The sequence below is a fragment of the Protopterus annectens genome, chromosome 12.part0 (genome assembly GCF_019279795.1).
Source record: "Protopterus annectens isolate FY-2018-M chromosome 12.part0, PAN1.0, whole genome shotgun sequence".
Taxonomy (NCBI): Eukaryota; Metazoa; Chordata; order Ceratodontiformes; family Protopteridae; genus Protopterus; species Protopterus annectens.
Window position 1 is genome coordinate 200,925,007 of NC_056746.1, and position 20,321 is coordinate 200,945,327.

The 20,321-nt window shown below is 38.8% G+C and overlaps 1 protein-coding gene across 5 annotated transcripts in view; it reads left to right on the forward strand.

Moving 5' to 3' along the window:
- Positions 1–20,321, forward strand: part of LOC122816448 (alpha-1,6-mannosylglycoprotein 6-beta-N-acetylglucosaminyltransferase B-like) — a 950,232-nt gene that overhangs the window by 354,943 nt on the left and 574,968 nt on the right. For all 5 annotated transcript variants that reach the window (XM_044089252.1, XM_044089250.1, XM_044089253.1 and 2 more), the window contains one exon: positions 745–914. In XM_044089252.1, the coding sequence (XP_043945187.1) occupies positions 745–914 (170 nt within the window). The remainder of the gene's footprint in view (positions 1–744; positions 915–20,321) is intronic.

Sequence of the window (20,321 nt, forward strand, 5' to 3'; positions counted from 1 at the left end):
GCTTCCTTTGCTTCAATGTACGTTTAATGGACACCCTCTCATTTAAACCCCTCCCTCTGCCAGCTCTAAGTCTCAAAATCCATCTTACCTCCTTGCTAGAAATATAGTTGGTGATCAACCCTATTTAAAAACAGTAAGTTTTGTTTTGGGGGACTAAGCTTCCCACTCATCTGATGCATGAGGCTATACTGCTTGAATCTTGCAAAGTAGGAATAAAGAGCTATCCTGCCATGTAGTGATCAGTTCTAGCTAAAATGTGACTTGTTTCAATGATATGGATGAAAGTTACAATTCAACCAAATGACTGTTGTTAAATTCATTGCCTGCCTTCTATAGAACTACTGGGAAAACAAAGGACCTTAAGAGTGAACATAATGTGGGATGCTATGTTACATGACTGGACTTGAGACAATGAATGCTTTGCTATTGAGTAAAGCCACCATTGGTATGATTATTGTAAACATCTGAGATCAGCAGTAATGGAGCGATGCATTTCTGAGTACCCAAAACTAACCAGCATGAGAAGGTAAACTATTGTTCTGTATGACCTTTCCATTCCTATCAGACCATTAAGCATTTTATAAGCCCATAAAAACTCCTTTGTTGATATGCCTGTAGTTTATTTGTTTATAAAGGTTTTGCATTGGTCTTCCAACATGGTAAGTGTATGCTAGTCACCCTTGATAAGTCACCTTATAAATGGGTTACATTAATAATATTAATGCTTGCTTTGTTTCTCTGCAGATTTTGGTTTATCCAGGGGTACTCAGTGATAAGGCAGGAGGTGGGCTTCAAGCAATGGTCGGAAAAGGTGGCCCTCTTGGGGAGCTTGTACAGTGGGCTGACATCATGGCAGCTTTGCACATCTTGGGTCATCATGTGACAATCAGATATTTCCTTTCTGAACTTCAGAGGTAACAGTAATAATGAACTTCACCTACAATTTATTTTGTTTTTATTGGTTTAAACAGGCTTTGCTCAGCACTTTGTGGTTATTCTGTGGGATATGACACCTGTACCTGTTTTGTGAAGTAATGTGAGATTACAGAGATTCAGAGATTAACCCCTGGCAGTATTCTATATTCACTGAAAAGTAGGTAAAGGAAGTATTCTTAGATACTCCCATGTAAGCTGAAGTATGGAGTGATAAAACTCTGGACATGAGCCAGATAACTCTTTCTTGTTTAGTAATCATAGTGTTGAAGGAGGTGACCAGAGATGGTGGGGTTTAGCAATATGTACTGGCTCACGCATGGGTGGAGCGTATAGTCAAACTTGCTACTATTCTGACACACATCGGAGAATGGCTGTTTCTTGTGGGGAACACTAACAGGTATGGGCCCTATAGAGGGAGAGGACACTTAGCAACACATGCTGTTTTTGTAATGAACTTATGCGGGATTACATAGATGCAGTGCATTATTGCCAATATCCTTGACAGCTGACATAAAGAAGTGGGTATTAGGGCCTTTACAAATGCCCCTCAATACTGCCTGGATGATATTCTCCTCACTGCTTGGTTCTTGGCCCAGCCCTCAGGTCACCTACTGAGTAAGGCAACATGTTAGAAAACTTTCAGTGGTGACTGGGGGTCCACCCCATAGGAATTGTGGGTGTGAGGGTCTGGTAAGACACAGGAATGAAAAGATAATTGGGCAGAAATGGAGGGATAATGATTGTTAGGGATGAGGGCAAGATAATGTGTATATATGTATATTACCAGTTGAGTGTTCCTAAAATTCTCCAGAATTGGATTCATTCAGTTAGAGATTGCAAATATTGTTCTTGGTTGCCATTTTATCCTGTATTATTTTCTCGTAAATGTGTTTGAAATTACAGCTAATGATAAACGTACAGTTGAGATGCTCATTTCTCCCAAAGGTTTGCAGCAGAGAGTAATTTGCAAAGTAAGGCTCAGCCTCACATTTGCTTTGATTTAACCATCACTAAGTCTCTGTAAAAATCTTTTACATGATAATTTCAAAGGTGTGGCTGTGACAGCATCTTATAATCTTCTGAGGAAACAGGTCTGTAGCCAATGGATTATAAACAAAGACGTATTCTGAACAGGCTAAAAGGCTTAAATGGGAAACAGTGGAAGTCTGCATTAATGTGCTGGCTGGGAGAACCAGCACTGAAATCACAAGCTTTATTTCAGGAGTTGTGTGTTACAGGTGAAGCAGGCAGCACATTCAAATTATTTTTTTTTAAATTAGTGTGAAGTATAAATGTGTTTAAAAAATCATAACAGTAGATAACAAGAAAGAATAGGATATTAAATGGTATAGTCACAATATTAATGAACTACATTTTCACAGTTTTATTTTTAACATAGTAAAATGTTACTTTTTTATGACAAAAGACTGGATAGGGTCATATTACAGCATAACAGCACGACATATATATATATATATATATATATATATATATATATATATATATATATATATATATAGGTCCCATTCAGTAGATCGAACATATAACAAGTTCAAATCTCATATGGCCCAGACCATATGTTTGAACTTGTAAATGTTCGATCGGACTGAATGGAGATCTCCGTACAGTGCGGAAAGGAAGATTTCCCTTTTCTGCAATGTAGTGCGATCTCGGAGTTGGTATATGTAAGTAAGGGGGTGTGGGGGGTACATGGAGGGCATAGCCCCCCTGCTACAGACATTTAATTTTGTTTTTTGTTGTTTTTTTTTTTTCTTCAGTGTACGAACTATTACAAGTTCGAACATATGGTCTCGGCCATATGTGGTTCGAACATGTAGTATGTTCGATCTACTGAAGTAGATCCATATATATATATATATATATATATATATATATATATATATATTATATATATATATTTATATATGTATATCTACACACACACACACACACACACACACACACACACACACACACACACACACACACATATATATATATATATAGTTCCACTTTCAAATCTTGAAATACTGAAATATCGAATTTCAGTATCTCGAGACGAAAATAATGAAAGTTAAAATCCCAAAACATGGACATTTTCCCAGGGCAACACTTGCCCATTGTGGAAAGATATTCCCTTTTCCCCACTGTAGTGTGATCCTGCAGTTGGTATATATAGTTAAGGGGTGGGCGGAGGCGAGTGTTTACTTACCTTGGGAAAATTTACTTGTTTTGGAAATTTAACTTTCGTTGTTTTCATCTCAAGATGCTGAAATTCGATATTTCAGTATTTCGAGATTTGAAAGTGGGACTATACACACACACACACACACACACACACACACACACACACACAGATATATATATATATATATATATATATATATATATATATATATATATATATATATATTTAGTTTCTTTAAGATAATGTTGTGCATTCAGAGCTTACACTTTAAATAAATGGATGAGGTATGTTGTTCACAAATCCAGAACTTGAGGCAGCCCCCCAATGTAACAGACATCAGGCTTTTCTTAAATTTCAGAAGTAGCTAGACTCTCTACTTATGTTGTACCGAAAAGCCAAAAAAGGGATGAAACATAAAATGTCTACAGCTAGTGGTATCTAGCTTTAATGACCTGAATATGATAAAAATAACCTATAAATATAAGTAAAGGATCATTGTACAATCAGAAGCATTGAGCTTAAGGGGTTATTTTTGTTGAACTTTACCTCCCTTCCAGCCAATCTGTTTATTTGTTCCCCTTCACTGTGCCAAGGATTGGACAGGTCATGGTATCATTTAGACAGCCATTATGGTCAGTTCACATTTTTTTATTTTTTCTCCCTTTCCCTAACTACTTGCACTCAGCTGGATGCCACTGATGAGCATGCAATGGGCTGTTTGCAGAAGCCTCCATGTTGCCCTGGCTTTCTCTTTGGAGTATGAGCGGTGGTCTACCCATTTTCCATCATGAAGGATGCACCTACCAGTGTTCCTGCAAATGCAAGTGAACCCCTCCCACCTCCCAGGAGAGTCAAGTGGGTCATGCCTCTTCACTTTTGCTGCCTTTCCGCCTGAGCCCTCCAGTGCAGGGGCTGCTAATTGAACCCTGGTTGCCTGAGTCACAGTAAGGGCTCCATCCATCTGTGCCACAGAGCCAGGTAAAGGAGTGATTTATAAATATCCCATAATGCACTTAATTGCCAGTGATTTGTGGTAATTTTTTCATATGGTACTCTCTTATGCCCAGCTCTTTCTGGTTTTGTCTTGCATACATTTGCTGTGCAGCTCATTTGATTTTTGGTATGAATCACTACAAATTAAATGTGCACTCATAAAATTCAGGAATTGGTCTTAAACATGGAAGACAATTTACTGAAGTGTAGAACCCAACCAAGTATGTTTGGCGCTGTCAGAGCCCCCCACCCCCAATGCATAATTACATATGATAAGCGTTTTATCAGCTTCTCCACTTCTAATGGCACAAGTTCAGCAGCAACAAAGACCATCTTAGCGCTGTTATTTTGAAACCTAAAGTGCATTAATTACTGCTATAACCTATTCTGTTACTGCAGGACAGTGGCAATTCTCACTGCTGTTTACCGGACATGTTTAGTGTTTTGCAAGACAGGTAATGACAACCTCAGTAATAATGTGGGTTCTCATCCTAAATCCTATTTCTTATGTAGCAGGGTAATAGAACAGCAACATTTTCAGAGGTAAATGTATGGTAATTGCATATATCTTGGAAGCATCATAATGTCCTTCAAAGTTACTGGACTTGGATATAAAAACTCAATTTAAAGGTCCATAGTGGTCTTCATAGTAAGACATAAACCATACCCAGACTGTTGTATGCGAAATAAAAAATTCAGGTATTTGTAGGTTGTCCTGAAAAAATACCATGTGAAATTGTTTGATCTCGCCGTTTGTTCTTACACACGGGTTCGGAGCCGATCCTCGGCTCCGAGTCGGCCACATCACCAGCTTCGCATCTTCGAGAAAGCTCGAGGCGCAGTGCTATCCCATGATCCTCCGGTGTCAACCCTCATATCTAGTTTGCCGCTAGCAGCAGATCGCATACTGAGAGGCTCGGGCCAGTATATTTTCATATATTTCAATTTTTTCGAAGTTGTAGTTTTTGAATTAGTGTTTAAAGTAGTTTTATAAGTAGTATATAGTAGTGTAGAGTGTGTTAGTTTATAGAGTGTGTTTTTTCTCTTAGATAAGAATAGTTTAAAACAGTTAGCATTTACCTCAGTTAAAGCCTTGGATTTTTTCTGTCAGGATTGACAGTAATTTTTATATATTATTGTAGTTTTTTGCCTTAACTTTTTTCCCATATACATATATATTACATAGTTAGATAGTGTTAAACTGTTTGTATAGTATTATTATATATATATATATATATATATATATATATATATATATATATATATACATATATACATATACTTATATATATAGTGTGTTCCTATATATTAGTGTGCTGTGTTTTTTGTTATATTTTCATAAGCATAGAGTTAATATGTCTGAGAAAGCCAAATCAGGCTTCAAGAGGTGTCAGTGTGGACAAAAGATGTCCATAACTGATAACCATTCCTCCTGCGTCTACTGTCTTGGCCCTCTCCACTTGCAGGAAGACTGCTCCATATGTCATTCCTTCAGTGGGAGGGTCATGCTGGAAAGACGCAGGAAGTTGGTTGACAGAGGGTTGTTAAAACCCGAATTTCCAGAGACCCTGGACAAGACCGAACAAGGGGTCGAAGTCTTCAAGAGTGTCGGAGCCTAAGTCCTCGGCTCCGAGCACCTCTTTCCAGATTCGGACACCGGCTTCAAAGACCTTGGTGTCGGGCATCGAGTCCTTGTCTCTGATCGAGACTACCGTGTTGGAGCCAGTATTGGAGTTACCACCGCCTTCAATCCTTCGCTCGGTGACGGCTTCGGCCCCTTCGACCCCTTCTTCAAGGCCGCTTTCCGATTCTGACGTCAATCGAGTGGTACAGAAGCTAATGGAGAACTCGGCTCTGTCCAAACTCATCGATGTTTCATCCCAGTTGGTATCGAAACTCGAGACCCTTCCCACCCCTTCGACCAATCCTCCTCCGAGACCTCTCGAGTCGTTGGAGCCAGGAATCGAAGAGCCGATGAGTGTAGAGCCCTCGGTGCTGAAGCCTCCAGCTGTGCTATCGACATCTTTAACCTCGACACCCTCGGAGCCAGCCGGGGGGTCTCAGAGCCGACGGTCTTTCCTAGGTTCCGTGGGGGACAGTCGAACCAAACTTTCGGTTCCGACTCTTCCCCTCGGAGCCTCGGCTCAGATCAGTTCGGTTCCGTCCTCAGGGTCGGAGCCCGTTGCTCCGGTTCCGGGGAAGTTATCAGCTTCTTCGGAACCGATGGCATCCTCGGACCGGGGCACCGGTGCCTTCGACATCATGAGGAAAGTCTTGTCTGAACAGACACTTACATCATCGACATCTTCTTCTTCCCCAAAGGGTCCGAGTTCTGCTTCTATACCTTCGGTCCCTGCTAAGTGTCGAGACCCAATGCCTCAGCAAGCCCCAGAGGGTGCCCCTACTTCCTCGGAGGCATCCCCAGAAGCCCCCTCTGAGGATGTACCGAGGAAAAGATTGTGCAAGAGGAGGCACATAGATTCCCCACAGGAATCTCTAACATCAGATACTGATTTGGATGAAGCAGAAGGCTCCCCACGGTCCCCCTCTGAAGATGTCTCTTTTGCTGACATTTTAGAAATCTTGAAACAGAGGGGAGATTGGCAATCCCTTACCCCTTCTGCAGACGAATCGGTACTGCTGAAGGCATTTGGGGCTCAACCTTCTACCTCCTGGGTGACCCCACCGTTTGACGAGCTAATGGATCTCATAGCCCGTAGAGCTTGGGAATCACCTGATACAGTGGAACCGGTCCCCAGTAGACCTAACAAATATATCACGGCCCCTCAAGACAAGAGTTACCTTACTAAAGGAGTTCCTGTGGATACTATGGTGGTGGCGGCAGCCACTAAAAAGGAAATGTCCGAATCATCTTCCTCTGTCTATCCTCCTAATAAGGATTCTAGGACGATGGACAGGTATGGGTAGGGCATATTTAGTTCTGCGACTTTCTCCATGAGATCGCTCAAATACCTTACGCATTTCACGCATCTACAGAGAGATCTCCTTGAGGAACTCGGAGATACTTTCCAGGGTAACACAGATGCTGCTGTCTCCGAAAAAGTGACAGCACAGCTTAATACCCTCAACTCCATAGTGAACTCATCCATGAGGCTTATTTCATACACAGCCGAAGGGTCGAGTAGAGCGGCAGCTTCAGCGATTGCTCTGAGGAGGCAATCCTGGTTGCGCCTATGCTCCTTTGCGGAATCTTTCAAATCTTCCTTTACAAATGCCCCCTTTGATGGTGCTTCCTTGTTTGGCCCCAAAGTAAAGGAGACCCTCATTAGGTGCAAGCAAGAAGGGAAGACCCTGTCTGCTGTAGGGGTCCATTTTTCTGCCCCATCTAGACCATACCCCAAAGGGAATAGAGGCGGAAAAATGTGGTTCCGAAAGACTCAGGGGTCCTTTCAGCCCACTCAGCGTGATGCCCCCTCCAGAGGCAGAGGAGGGGCAAGAAATGGAACATGCCGCCCAGGCGGCAGAGGGGGTCCGCAAAATCAGGGTGACAGAGAGACTTTCTCTGGGAAGCCCTTCCAGCACTCCTGAGTGCAGGCCCGGCTGTCCTACTCCGGAGGCAGTCAGGGGTCGCTTAGCTTTATACCCGGAGGCCTGGCTAAATCTCACATCAGATTCCTGGGTAAAAAGCATAGATACCAGAGGCTACAATATTCCCTTTATAAAAACCCCACCTGCCCCCAAAAAGCTCCCAGATGTTCCACCCAGTCTGCGAGACCAGGCAGTCGTAGAGATAAAAAGGCTGCTCGAAAACAGAGTCATCCAACCAGTCCCGGCGGACCAAATAGGATCCGGAACTTACTCAAGGTTCTTTTTAGTTCCAAAGAAAACGGGACTGGTGACTGATTTTGGATCTCAGCAAACTCAACACCTTCGTGGAGAAGGCAAAGTTCCGGATAGTCATGCTTCAGTCGATACTTCCTTTCCTACAGGAGGGTGACTGGATGTGCTCTATAGATCTCAAGGACGCGTACTACCATATCAAGATGGCCAGACCGTCCAGAGATCATCTGCGCTTCCGGCTGGGAGTCAGTCACTTCCAGTTTCGTGCTCTGCCCTTTGGCCTCACCACAGCCCCCAGGGTGTTCACCAAATGCATGGCAGTAGTAGCGTCTCACTTGAGACAGATGGGATTCCGGGTGTTTCCTTACCTAGAAGACTGGCTCCTCTCTGCCACCACTGAGTATCGCCTTGTGCAAGCCAGGGATTACACCATCAACCTTTGCTCTTCTCTAGGCATAACCATCAATTTTGGAAAGTGTGCACTATCGCCCTCACAGCGTATCTCATTTATAGGGGCAGATTTGGACACTTCCCTGGCTCGAATCAATCTCCCCCATTAAGGGTATCAGCCCTCATAACTCAAATCACTATCCTTCTACAGAGCAGGAAAGTCCCTGCATGACAAATCTTACGAGTCCTAGGAATGATGGCAGCCGCTCTTATTGTAGTCCCCCTAGGCAGAATGCATATAAGGATTCTCTTCGCTCAGTGGTCATACCGACAGCTCCCACTGTCTCACCAGATCCTAATCACAGACTCTTGCAAACGGGACCTCCTTTGGTGGATGCACAGTCAGGATCTAATAACAAGCCGACCGTTCGTATTACCCAGTCCTACAGCGACTGTGACCACGGACTCTTCCCTGATAGGGTGGGGGGGGGGGCTTTTTCAGGGAAGAACAGTCCAAGGTCAATGGTCAAACTTGGAATACAACTTGCACATCAATGTCCTAGAGCTGAGGGCAGTGTTTCTAGCATTGCAGCACTTTCACAAGTCCTTGCCTCTGGGAACAGTGACAGTTCAGACAGACAACATGTCAGCAGTCTGGTACATAAACAAACAAGGGGGAACCAGGTCCTATCCATTGTGCAGAGAGGCCCTCAGGATTTGGCAATGGGCTGTGTCCACCGGACGCTTTCTGATAGCAACGCACATCCCGGGGACATCCAACGTGATTGCGGACAGGTTGAGCAGAGCCATCCTGTTGCCCCACGAGTGGTCCCTCAAACCTCAAGTAGCGGTGATGATTTTTCGCAGATGGGGCCAGCTTTGCTGTGACCTATTTGCATCCCCATTGAATGCCAAATGCAGAAGCTACTTTGCCCTACTACTCCCTCTGGGGGGCGCCCCCAGGGATGCACTGGTACACGATTGGCCCCCGGGTCTCCTTTATGCTTTTCCCCCTATCCCGTTAATCCCCAAGTTCTTGCAGAAAGCCAAACGTATGGAAAGGACCATAATTCTGATAGCCCCATTCTGGCCTCAACAAATCTGGTTTCCCCTTCTTCAAACTCATCAGGTGGACGAACCGTGGATTCTGGACCCAGTGCCAGACCTATTGATGCACTCGTCGGGCGTTCCCCACACATCTCTCAAGTCCCTCAAACTGACAGCTTGGCTGCTCCACTTCCCATCTTAGCCAGGTCAAACTTACTGTCCCCTGCAGTTCAGCAGATCATTGTATCTTCCCATAAGCCATCCACGAGGAAGTTATACAATAGCAAATGGAAACGTTTTGCGTACTGGGCCTCGCAACAGGGTATAGATCCATCAGGGTCTCCAGTACACAAGATATTAGAGTTTCTTTCCACACTCTTTCAGGAAGGAGCTTCCACTTCCACGATAAGGGTACAACTGGTGGCTATATGCAATTTTCATGTTGGTCTAGGAGATAATTCTCTCATGTCCCACAGACTTTGCAAAGCCTTTATGAAAGGTGCCTTTCACCTACGTCCTCCTTTTTGTGATCCAATCGCCCCATGGAATCTTAACCTGATGTTATCATGGCTTATGCTGCCCCATTTGAACCAGCCGCCACAACTCTTCTCAAATTTTTATCATGGAAGACGCTCTTTCTGGTTGCCATCACTTCCTCTCGGAGAGTTTCAGAGTTGCAGGCTTTGTCTGTCCAGCCCCCATACATGATTTTTTCACCCAGACAGAGTAACATTGCGCACCAATCCATCCTTCCTTCCAAAGATTTGTTCAGTTCAAAACATTAATCAATCTATTGAGCTACCCACCTTCTTTAAAAATCACTCTAATAAGATGGAATACATGCTGCACAAGTTGGATGTCCACAGGCAGCTGAGATTTTACTTAGACAGGACTAAGGAATACAGAAAATCAGACCAACTATTTGTATCTTATGCTGACCAAAAAAAGGGAGAAGCGATAGCGAAAGTTACTCTATCCAAATTGCTATCGGACTGTATAAATTTCGTATATGCAGAATCAAAACAACAGCTCCCCTTTAATCCTAGAGCTCATTCTATGAGGGCAGTTGCTACTTCCTTGGCCCATGCTGCTCGCTTACCATTAGATACCATTTGTGCGGCGGCAACCTGGGCGAAACCACATACCTTTATTACCCACTACAAATTAGATAAAAACTCCAGAGACAGGGCTACGTTTGGTTCCACTGTTCTCAGGAATGTTCTCCCTTGGGCCACCCAGGATAAAGGAGCTAGGGACGCTACCCGAGTGTAAGAACAAACGGCGAGATCGAACAATTTCACATAAAGAAGTTATGTTCTTACCATAACGTTCCATGTGAATTGTTCATCTCGCCTTTGTTCTTACATTCCCTCCCTCCATCCCCCGTCCTGTGGTCTAGGAGAACGGGCACGTCTTGAGCTGAGTTCGGTCTTCTCTACATGTGGGTGTTCTTGAGCTTCCTACTGTACTTCAGGTATGGCATCTTTTCTCCTCTACTTTATGATACAGTAGTAGACAGTGTGGTTGCATTTCTGTGTGCTAGGGCACAGTAACTAGTAGGGTTCTTCGAGTGTTAGCAAACTAGATCTGAGGGTTGACACCGGAAGATCATGGGATAGCACTGTGCCTCGAGCTTTCTCGAAGATGCGAAGCTGGTGATGTGGCCGACTCGGAGCCGAGGATCGGCTCCGAACCCATGTGTAAGAACAAAGGCGAGATGAACAATTCACATGGAACGTTATGGTAAGAACATAATTTCTTTTTAGCACCTGTTCTACTTTGTTATACAGAATATATAGCACCCTAATTCTGTCCTTCATATGAGATGTTAAACTGAGGAATCATCTGTATGTGCTGGTGGTAGCTCAGGTGGATATAGAAGATCTCATGGCACCTATCAAAAAGAGCAGCAGAATTTCTCTGATGACCTGACCAAATTTCCCCTAGTGGTATAAATGACGCCCTGGGTTTCCCATGAAAAGAGGTCACTATCCTAGTGAGACTAATCAGGTCAACCAAAGGATAAGTAAAAAAAAAAAAAAAAAAAACCAAAAAAAAACCTGACATCTCCTTTGGCAGATGATTATATGACTCTTTCCTTTAAAAGTATCCTGATTAAGTTATTTTTGGTGAAGCTGTGCAGAATGTTTAATAATTGTAAATGGTAAGATTCACTTCCTTTTTTAAGAAAAAAAAACTTTACTAATTCTCTCAAATATATCATGTAACAGATAAAAATACAAGTTTTTAATTGCCAAATTCTGACACACAAAATGAAAGTAAAGATCCTCTCAAGAGTTGAGCAAAGCAAAGCTCTCAAGATAAATGTCTTGACATTCATTTCTTAAACTACTAACAACTTGTTTATGATTGGAAAGGTGATCATAATCCTCTGTATTGCATCTCTTCAAAAGTATTGCCTTTTGTTTTATTGCTAATGAGTATAGTGTTGGCAGTAAACCAAGTGAATCAGGAATGACAGTCTAGATTTTAATGTCAAAAAAGGAAAATGCTTTTAGTGTACCTGAGAGGTATGTTAAGAAATGCTCAGTTGTTGGGGTGATAATGTGCAAGAGTATAAATACCTTACACAAGACTTTTATTGTTTTAATATACAGAGAGTCCAGCAGTATGGACATCAGCTGGGTATAACAGCCCTGTGCTTCTTATGCTTAGTCAAACATGCTGCTTGTGCTGTGCCAACGATGTCATAACAAGGCTGAAATATGCATATCCACAGCTAGTGGGGTTTGGCTTTATTGGCCTGAAATTTTCCATTAAAATGATGAAACAAGTCATGGGCATTCAGAGTCGCCAATTAGCTGAAACACCTGATGTTCATAAGGGTCATTTGCATATATCCCATGTGCCTCTGATATAAGAGGTTTGGGAGGTCACTCAGTGGAAGTTCTAGCTTTGCTGGAGTTTTCATTTTGTTTTTACTGATTGTTTTTTCAGTGACCTCCTCAGTTATTGTTTTAGTTTGTTGTTTGGGATATTTTTGCAGTGACCCTAATGATAATGGACATCAGCTGGGTATAACAGCCCTGTGTTTAGAATTACCAATTAGCTGAAATACCTGATGTTCATAAGGGTCATTTGCATATATCACATGCTTCTCTGATACAAGAGGTTTTGGAGGTCACTCAGTGGAAGTTCTAGCTTTGCTGGAGTTTTAATTTTGTTTTCACACTTTAGTAGTTTGAAAAATATGGTGCCAATTTGCAGCTTTGTCCTTAGGGATGTGGGAAGCTATTTAGTATCAGGAAGTATAAAATGGCTTCCCACAGTCCTAAGGGGGTGGGTGGTGCAATATAATTTACTGTATGTTTTTTTTAATTATTTAATGAGGCACTCCCTGGTACTAGTGTGGGGATCAAGTTTATCAATCACTGAACTTCATGCCTGACGAATGAGGAAGGCCTCTCCCTGTCACTCTTCAATGAAAACCCTATTCCACTCACTAGAGAAGAAGAAACAGATGCCACCAGCAAGCAGTCTAGGTCACCTCCCATAAGGTAGGCTTTTTGTCTCTGTAGTGAGGTAGGCCTGTGGACAGTTAAAATACTTGCATTGTGATGTGCTAGTCTTTAAAGAAAGTATAAATGCTAGAAGGGTTTCTCATAGACATGTTTCTCAAGGACTTCTTATAACTAATTACCAGCAAGAACCCATTTTAATGGAGGCTTTTTACATAAATAGAAAACAGTTAATCACAAATCAGAAATTCAGTATATGGAATTGTTGATAGATGATAATGAAGATGGATACCAACATACAGTTCACTCTCGATAAAGTAATGTAACAATCATTGAAAATTAACTGTCAAGCAAAATTATGATTCCACAGTCAAAATTATGGATAGAATATGAATTATTAAGGAATAGAAAGACTAAACAATCTAGAAAGTAATGATCATATAAAGGAAAGTAATATTCAAGAAAACAAAAAAGGTGAGTCCAACAAACCACAGTAGCCGGTGTAAAATCCAAGATCTTTTTTAGTATGACTTGTTAGCGCTTTCGTGTAGTAATATACATACACTTCTTCAGACAAGTTGTTATAAACTGTGCTTTGAGTATATATATTCTTTCAAGGTGGCACAATTGTTTGATTAGATTAAATTAAATTGTTTAATCAATTATATAATTAATTACTTTCAGCCCTAATTAAAACCAATCGCAGTTTAATTTTTACTATTTTAAAAAACAAGTGCAATACTGCAATATGCTTACAACCTTAAAACTACCTTCACAGTTAAAAACATCGAATTATATGTTGTATATACCCTTCATGAGTTCTATAAATTCAATAAGCCTTATAAACTATACCAACTCTATAAACTCAGCGAGTTACAAAACTTTAGAATTATGAATATGTGTGTTTGAATTTATATACATTTTCTTGAGGCATCAGAAAACAAATACATAAATATACATACATAGTAAACATACACATACAACTGGGTGTACATATGCCTAATCAAATTCATTTTCCCCAACCTTTTAACATTGCTAATGTTTAAAATAACTTCACCTAGCAAGGGCTTTTTGTTTTAGTAACCTTTTTTGTTTTGTTGGTTTGTAAACTTTTCAAGGTTTTTCTATTAATATTCAAGAAACCAATAGTGGGCTAAAAATCAAATGTATGAATATTCATAAGAGGATAAACTCCAATCAGAATGGAAAGTAGGTCTTAGAAAATACCTATCCATCAAGCATACAAATGCCATCTAAAATGAAAAACAAATATTAGATCAACCTTCAAATCCTGATCTTTACCTAAAAGATAGAGAAAAATGTAAACTTGGATTAAGACTGGTTAAATAAAGTAAAAACAAAAGTAAATCCAACCAGTCAGCCATGGCAGTTGCTGTATAAAATCATGGATTTTATTCAAAAAAGGAAAATAAAAAACATAAAAGCAAGGTTAAAACACAGATAAGACTTTAAAATAAAATTCTGTGTGAACAGACCTCAGTACTTTAATCGAAACAACAAATTCAAAAACCACAGATCTAGCGCTTTCGTCTGCCATATGCAGACTTCATCAGAATAATGAATGTAAGGTGCCATTTGTTTTTATACAGTTCAAATCAATTGATGAGTTAATTACTTAATTGAAACAATTTCATTTGACAATTTAAAGCAAAACCTATTATTTTAAAAGTTACATTCCGTATATGGTATACTGTTTTAAAAAATCAGTCACAGATTGTGTAAGGAACCAAACTTAATAAAGTGCTATGTGCCTATTATTAGTTATAAAGTTCTTTGTTTTGTGCTTGTATATTTATATAATATTTTATATTCTAAAATATATGAAAATTGAATAATGTTGTAAAATGCATTTTGTGGTTTACATAGTATATGTTGTGCATGTTCTTAAATGAAGGTAAATATAAATAATGAAGTGAATGTGTATTTATGATACCTTTGAAAAATCAAGAAGGTTGAATAGAATTACCAACTTAAATGATAAGGAATTAACATTATTTGAATATCTAAGAAAAGAGACAAATCTTAGGTTCATGCTACCTGACAAAGGTGGTGGAATGGTTATTTTTCATCAGGAAGCCTACAATAATGCTTTAACTGATCTACTGATGGATGAGAAAACTTATACCACTGTGTCTTATAATGAAATCCAAATAGCTTATAGAAGAATAGACAGTTGGTTGGAAGAATATTTTATTGAAAATAGAATTGGGAAAGAAACATATAATTTTTTTGAAACAAACACATCCTTACATACCTCAAATTTTTGCAATACCAAAGATACATAAAAACATTTTCAAACCTCCCTTCCGCCCTATAGTTTCAGCAAAAAAGTCCAAAACACACCCTTTGGCTGTTTTCATTGATAATCAATTAAAAGAAATTGTCAAGAAACAAACACATTTGGTGCAAGATTCCTGGGATTTTTTGGGTAAGATTACAAATAATTTATGGTCCGAGGCAGTTAAACTGGTGACCATAGATGTTAAAGATCTTTTTACCTGCATACCCAGAAAAAACGGGTTTGAATATTTCGAGAATTATGTTCACAAATATTTCAAGTCAAATTTGGACAAGAAAAAATTGTTATTAGAATTGACTGAAATAGTTCTAGACAACAATTTCATTACTTTTCAAGGGGAATATTACAAGCAGACCACAGGTGTGGCTATGGGGGCAGCTTGTGCCCCCATATATGCCAATTTGGTTCTTCTTGAATGGGAGGAAGAACACATTTTCAAAAGTCCTTATATGAAAAATATAAAAATATATCTCCGTTATCTGGACGATATTTTTTTATTATGGGAGGAGGACACCCCAGAGGACCTAAATCAATTTATGACATACATAAACCAAACCACCACTTTTTTGTCTTTTACCCACGAAATTGAGTTTAAAAGTATAAACTATCTTGACATTACCTTGAGTAAAGTGGCTACTGGCTTCAAATCCAACATTTTTCGTAAAAATACATGGTGCAACAGCTATTTACATTTCAACAGCCAACATCCCTTACACCAAAAGAAAAGTATTATCAAGGGACAGGCTGTTAGAATAGCGAGGATGACCTCCCAACATCAAGATTTACAAAAAGAATTTTCTTTTCTAATGGAAAAATTCTTGGAAAGAGACTACCCTATACAACTAGTTGGTGAGACCTTGGAACAAGTATATCAAGGATGGGGTAGTAAATACATACCTTTATTAGGTAACAAGTTTATTCCCAAGGAGAAAAAGGTAGACAATTCCAAGGATTATATGGGTGCTTGTTTGGTGGAGTATAATGTTTTTTCTGACTGATTTACTAATATTATCAAAAACAATTGGTCTATTTTCAAGACCAACAAAGAGATTTACCAGACAGTTGGAAAAAAAACAACATTTATATACAAGACAGCAACAAATTTTAAAAGACTTTTTGAAATGGGAAATAAAAAACCTGACTTAAAGGAAGGTACTGAAATAAAGTCCAAAGGAATCCAAGCAACGAAAAGTTGAGTTAGAAAAAAACCTTTTATAAACAACAAAGCTTTCAGGTTAAAAAAACCCTTTTTCAATGTTTCAATGTGAAACATTGAAAAAGGGTTTTGTTGTTTATAAAAGGTTTTTTTCTAACTCAACTTTTCGTTGCTTGGATTTAAAGGAAGGTACTAAAAGATGTGGTAGGTGTCGACAATGCACATATATTAACCAAACTGTTGAATTTAAATTGGAAAATGGTTTAAAAAGTAAAATTGCCTTTTGTAAGGGCAATTGTCGAAGCAGGATGTTAGTGTACTTAGCCACGTGTTCCAAATGTTCCTCTTTCTATGTGGGGAAGACCGAGAGGTCCCTCAGAGAAAGAATTTACGAGCATACTTATAATATTAAAAAGAGAAAGGAGACCAGTGCTCTATTTAAACATTCTGTTGAATGTGTAGGTTTTACTGACTTCAAGTTTGGAATTTTGGAACACATTAAAACAGATCCAAGGGGAGGTGATGTTAAAAACATCTTACTTCAGAAAGAAATTAGATGGCAACTGAGGTTAAAATCAAACATCCCTCCTGGGCTTAATGAGTACACAAACATTAAGGCTATTTTAGTAGATAAAGCTTCTAGAGTATAAAATTTTAGTTTTTATTTTAGATAATATATAACACAATGTCTTTTACTTATTATACAAAAAGCACATTCATATGTGTAAACACATGTATTACAAAATATATTACAAAATATTTTATAATATGCATTGTTTAATATTGTTTTTAAAAAAAACTGTTTTAACAATTTTGTATTCTTTCAAGTGTACATACTACAAGTCATTACAGTACACATTCACTTCATTATTTATATTTACCTTCATTTAAGAACATGCACAACATATACTATGTAAACCACAAAATGCATTTTACAACATTATTCAATTTTCATATATTTTAGAATATAAAATATTATATAAATATACAAGCACAAAACAAAGAACTTTATAACTAATAATAGGCACATAGCACTTTATTAAGTTTGGTTCCTTACACAATCTGTGACTGATTTTTTAAAACAGTATACCATATACGGAATGTAACTTTTAAAATAATAGGTTTTGCTTTAAATTATCAAATGAAATTGTTTCAATTAAGTAATTAACTCATCAATTGATTTGAACTGTATAAAAACAAATGGCACCTTACATTCATTATTCTGATGAAGTCTGCATACGGCAGACGAAAGCGCTAGATTTGTGGTTTTTGAATTTGTTGTTTCGATTAAAGTACTGAGGTCTGTTCACACGGAATTTTATTTTATTTGTCTTTGTGGAACTTTATTTCTTTAGTGAACAGATAAGACTTTCACAAATCATATTTTAAACACAGTTATCTCACCAAGTCATGTGACCTAAGAATTGGTCTTAAAGGGACAGTTCCATTAAGTCCCAACCTACCATCTGTCTTCTGCTATAGGAATCATTGCTATTAATACATTTCCACATGTTGCAGTCTCTTTCTCTGATAAATGTGGTACAGCTCCATGTACACACTGCAACATGTGCAAATATATTCATAGCAGTGATTCTTATGTAGCGCCAGTGAGTAAGAGTTATGACTTTCATTTTTATACACATCGCAGAAGTCAAAATCTAGTATATTTGTCATTCTGTGTGAAATGTGAATCCTACTATATAGGTAAGACAAACAGATGTTTGAAAGATAGCATTAGAGAACATTTAAATGACATCAGGAAGAATGATGTTCGTAATGCACTGTATAAACATGTTCTAGAGAATGACACCAGTCATACTTTTACATTTTTATTTTTGGAATTACTTGCACCTAGCAATAAAAAAGGTGATATAAGAATAAAACAGAATGTAAGGAGATGAAGTGGATTCTAGAATTACATGCAGATGGTAGGAAGGGACTTAATGGAACCGTCCCTTTAAGGTCAATCCTTAGGTCACATGACTTGATGATGTAACTGTGTTTAAAATATGGTTTGATTTAACAGTTTTTAGATCTGATGAAGCACCTGCTTAGAAAGGCATGAAAGTGCTTATCTGTGTTTTAATCTTGCTTTTATGGTTTTTATTTTCCTTTTTTGAATAAAATCCATGATTTTATAGAGCAACTGCCATGGCTGACTGGTTGGATTTACTTCTGTCTTTTCCTAAAAGATTCCTAAGGCTGGCAGAAAAGAATATGTGTGTGACAAATACTTACAACTCAAAAGAAAGTAAAAAAAAAAACAAAAAAAGATATGGGCATTGTTTTTTTTTTTGAGAAAGAACAAGGGTCATCTAATACCAGAACATAGTCTGAAGTGATGCAATCAGGACTGAAGATGAGAGACAATAAGAGTATCATGGGATACAAACACAGTGTTTATTTCTGAAGAACAAAAAAAAAAACAACAGAAGATGAGAATAGAAAATGAAGAACTGTTTATGTGTGAATGGACATTCAAAATATTTAATTACTTAAATAGAAGACTTAGAGAGATGAAGAATGTAAATTACTCTCTAATGAGAAAAGCTAACACAGTTCAAATGCTGAATGACGTGCTTTTTCAAGAAAATTGATCTTGAGAACATTTTCCCAGATGAAAAAAAGGGTGACATCAAATGAACTGCTACAACCTAACACTTCTTTTTACCTCTGTTAGCTCCTGTTATCGCAAATTTTGAAAGGGTTGTAGGAAAAGTATATTAGGCAATTAGCATTATCTAAACAATAAACAAAGGAAAAAAACAGCACTATATTCTTGCTGTAGAACAGAATAAAATTTTCTTTTCTGAAATGACAACCAATTGAGAATAATGCCGACTGATAAGGATGGTGTGGTAGTACTCATAGGTAATGAAACGTATGTCAGCAAAATCAAATTAGTGTTGTCTGACACTACATTTTATAAGATTGCTACTAAAAGAGACGGAGAAAGAGGCTATAGACAATATGAAGCATGGTTAAAGTTGTTAAATAATGTATTTTTAGTAGGAGTCATCTTAAGTAAAACTTTAATGTTCTTTGGTAGAAAAACTTTGATCTGAGATTATCTTTGGTGTACCAAAAGTGCTATCTTTATAAAAGTGATAAGTGTTTTAAATTATATTGTCATTCTGCTGATGATATTTTTACCATCTGGGGTAACAGAAGGCAAAAATTAAAATAAAATGATCGACTGATTCAGCCAAATTAGATATTCTTTAAGACTTGCATTACATTTTGAGAATAATGAGATACATTTTTTAGATATATTAGTATAAAAAGAAGTAGGCAAAACTAATTTATTTACAAAAAAGTAGTTATAAATGTAGCTAGCACCATCATACTTTATTAAAATAGTCTGCACTCACCAAATTCAGAATAGTTACTGCAATGTGTACATGACTTGCACACCTCACGGTAATCTTTCCATATTCAGAGTCAGCTGTACCACGGTTCTTTTACATGAAGACTTGCAACACCACTATGGGCTGTCTCCGTGGTCATGCTAAATGCAAATGAGGGATTGCAGGGGAAAGGCATATGCAGATTTGCTGCTTGCTCTCTCCCAGATCTGCCTGCAATAAGACATATATGCAGCCGAGTGATTCAGTGATCCACTCTACCTTTTAAAGTTGCACCTCTGCAGCTGGCCACTTGTGCTATTACACATGATCAAAAGGCCATATCCATTCATTAAGGTAGAGAAAAGTGCTAGATAGTTTAGTAGTCAGGCAGTGTTAGAAGGTGTGTGAGTAAGTGTATGTGAAGGGCTGCTTGTGTGAATGTGTGAGAGTGTGTGTGACTGGGAGGTGGCAGTGGGGGGGGGTCGTAAGGGGTGGGTAAAGTGAATGTGTGTGTGTGTGTGTGTGTGTGTGTGTGTGTGTGTGTGTGTGTGTGTGTGTGTGTGTGTGTGAGTGTGTGTCTGTGTGTGTTTATGGAATGAATGGATCAGTGTGTGTGTGTGTGTTTGTGTGTGTGTGTTTTGTGTGTGTGTGTGTGTGTGTGTGT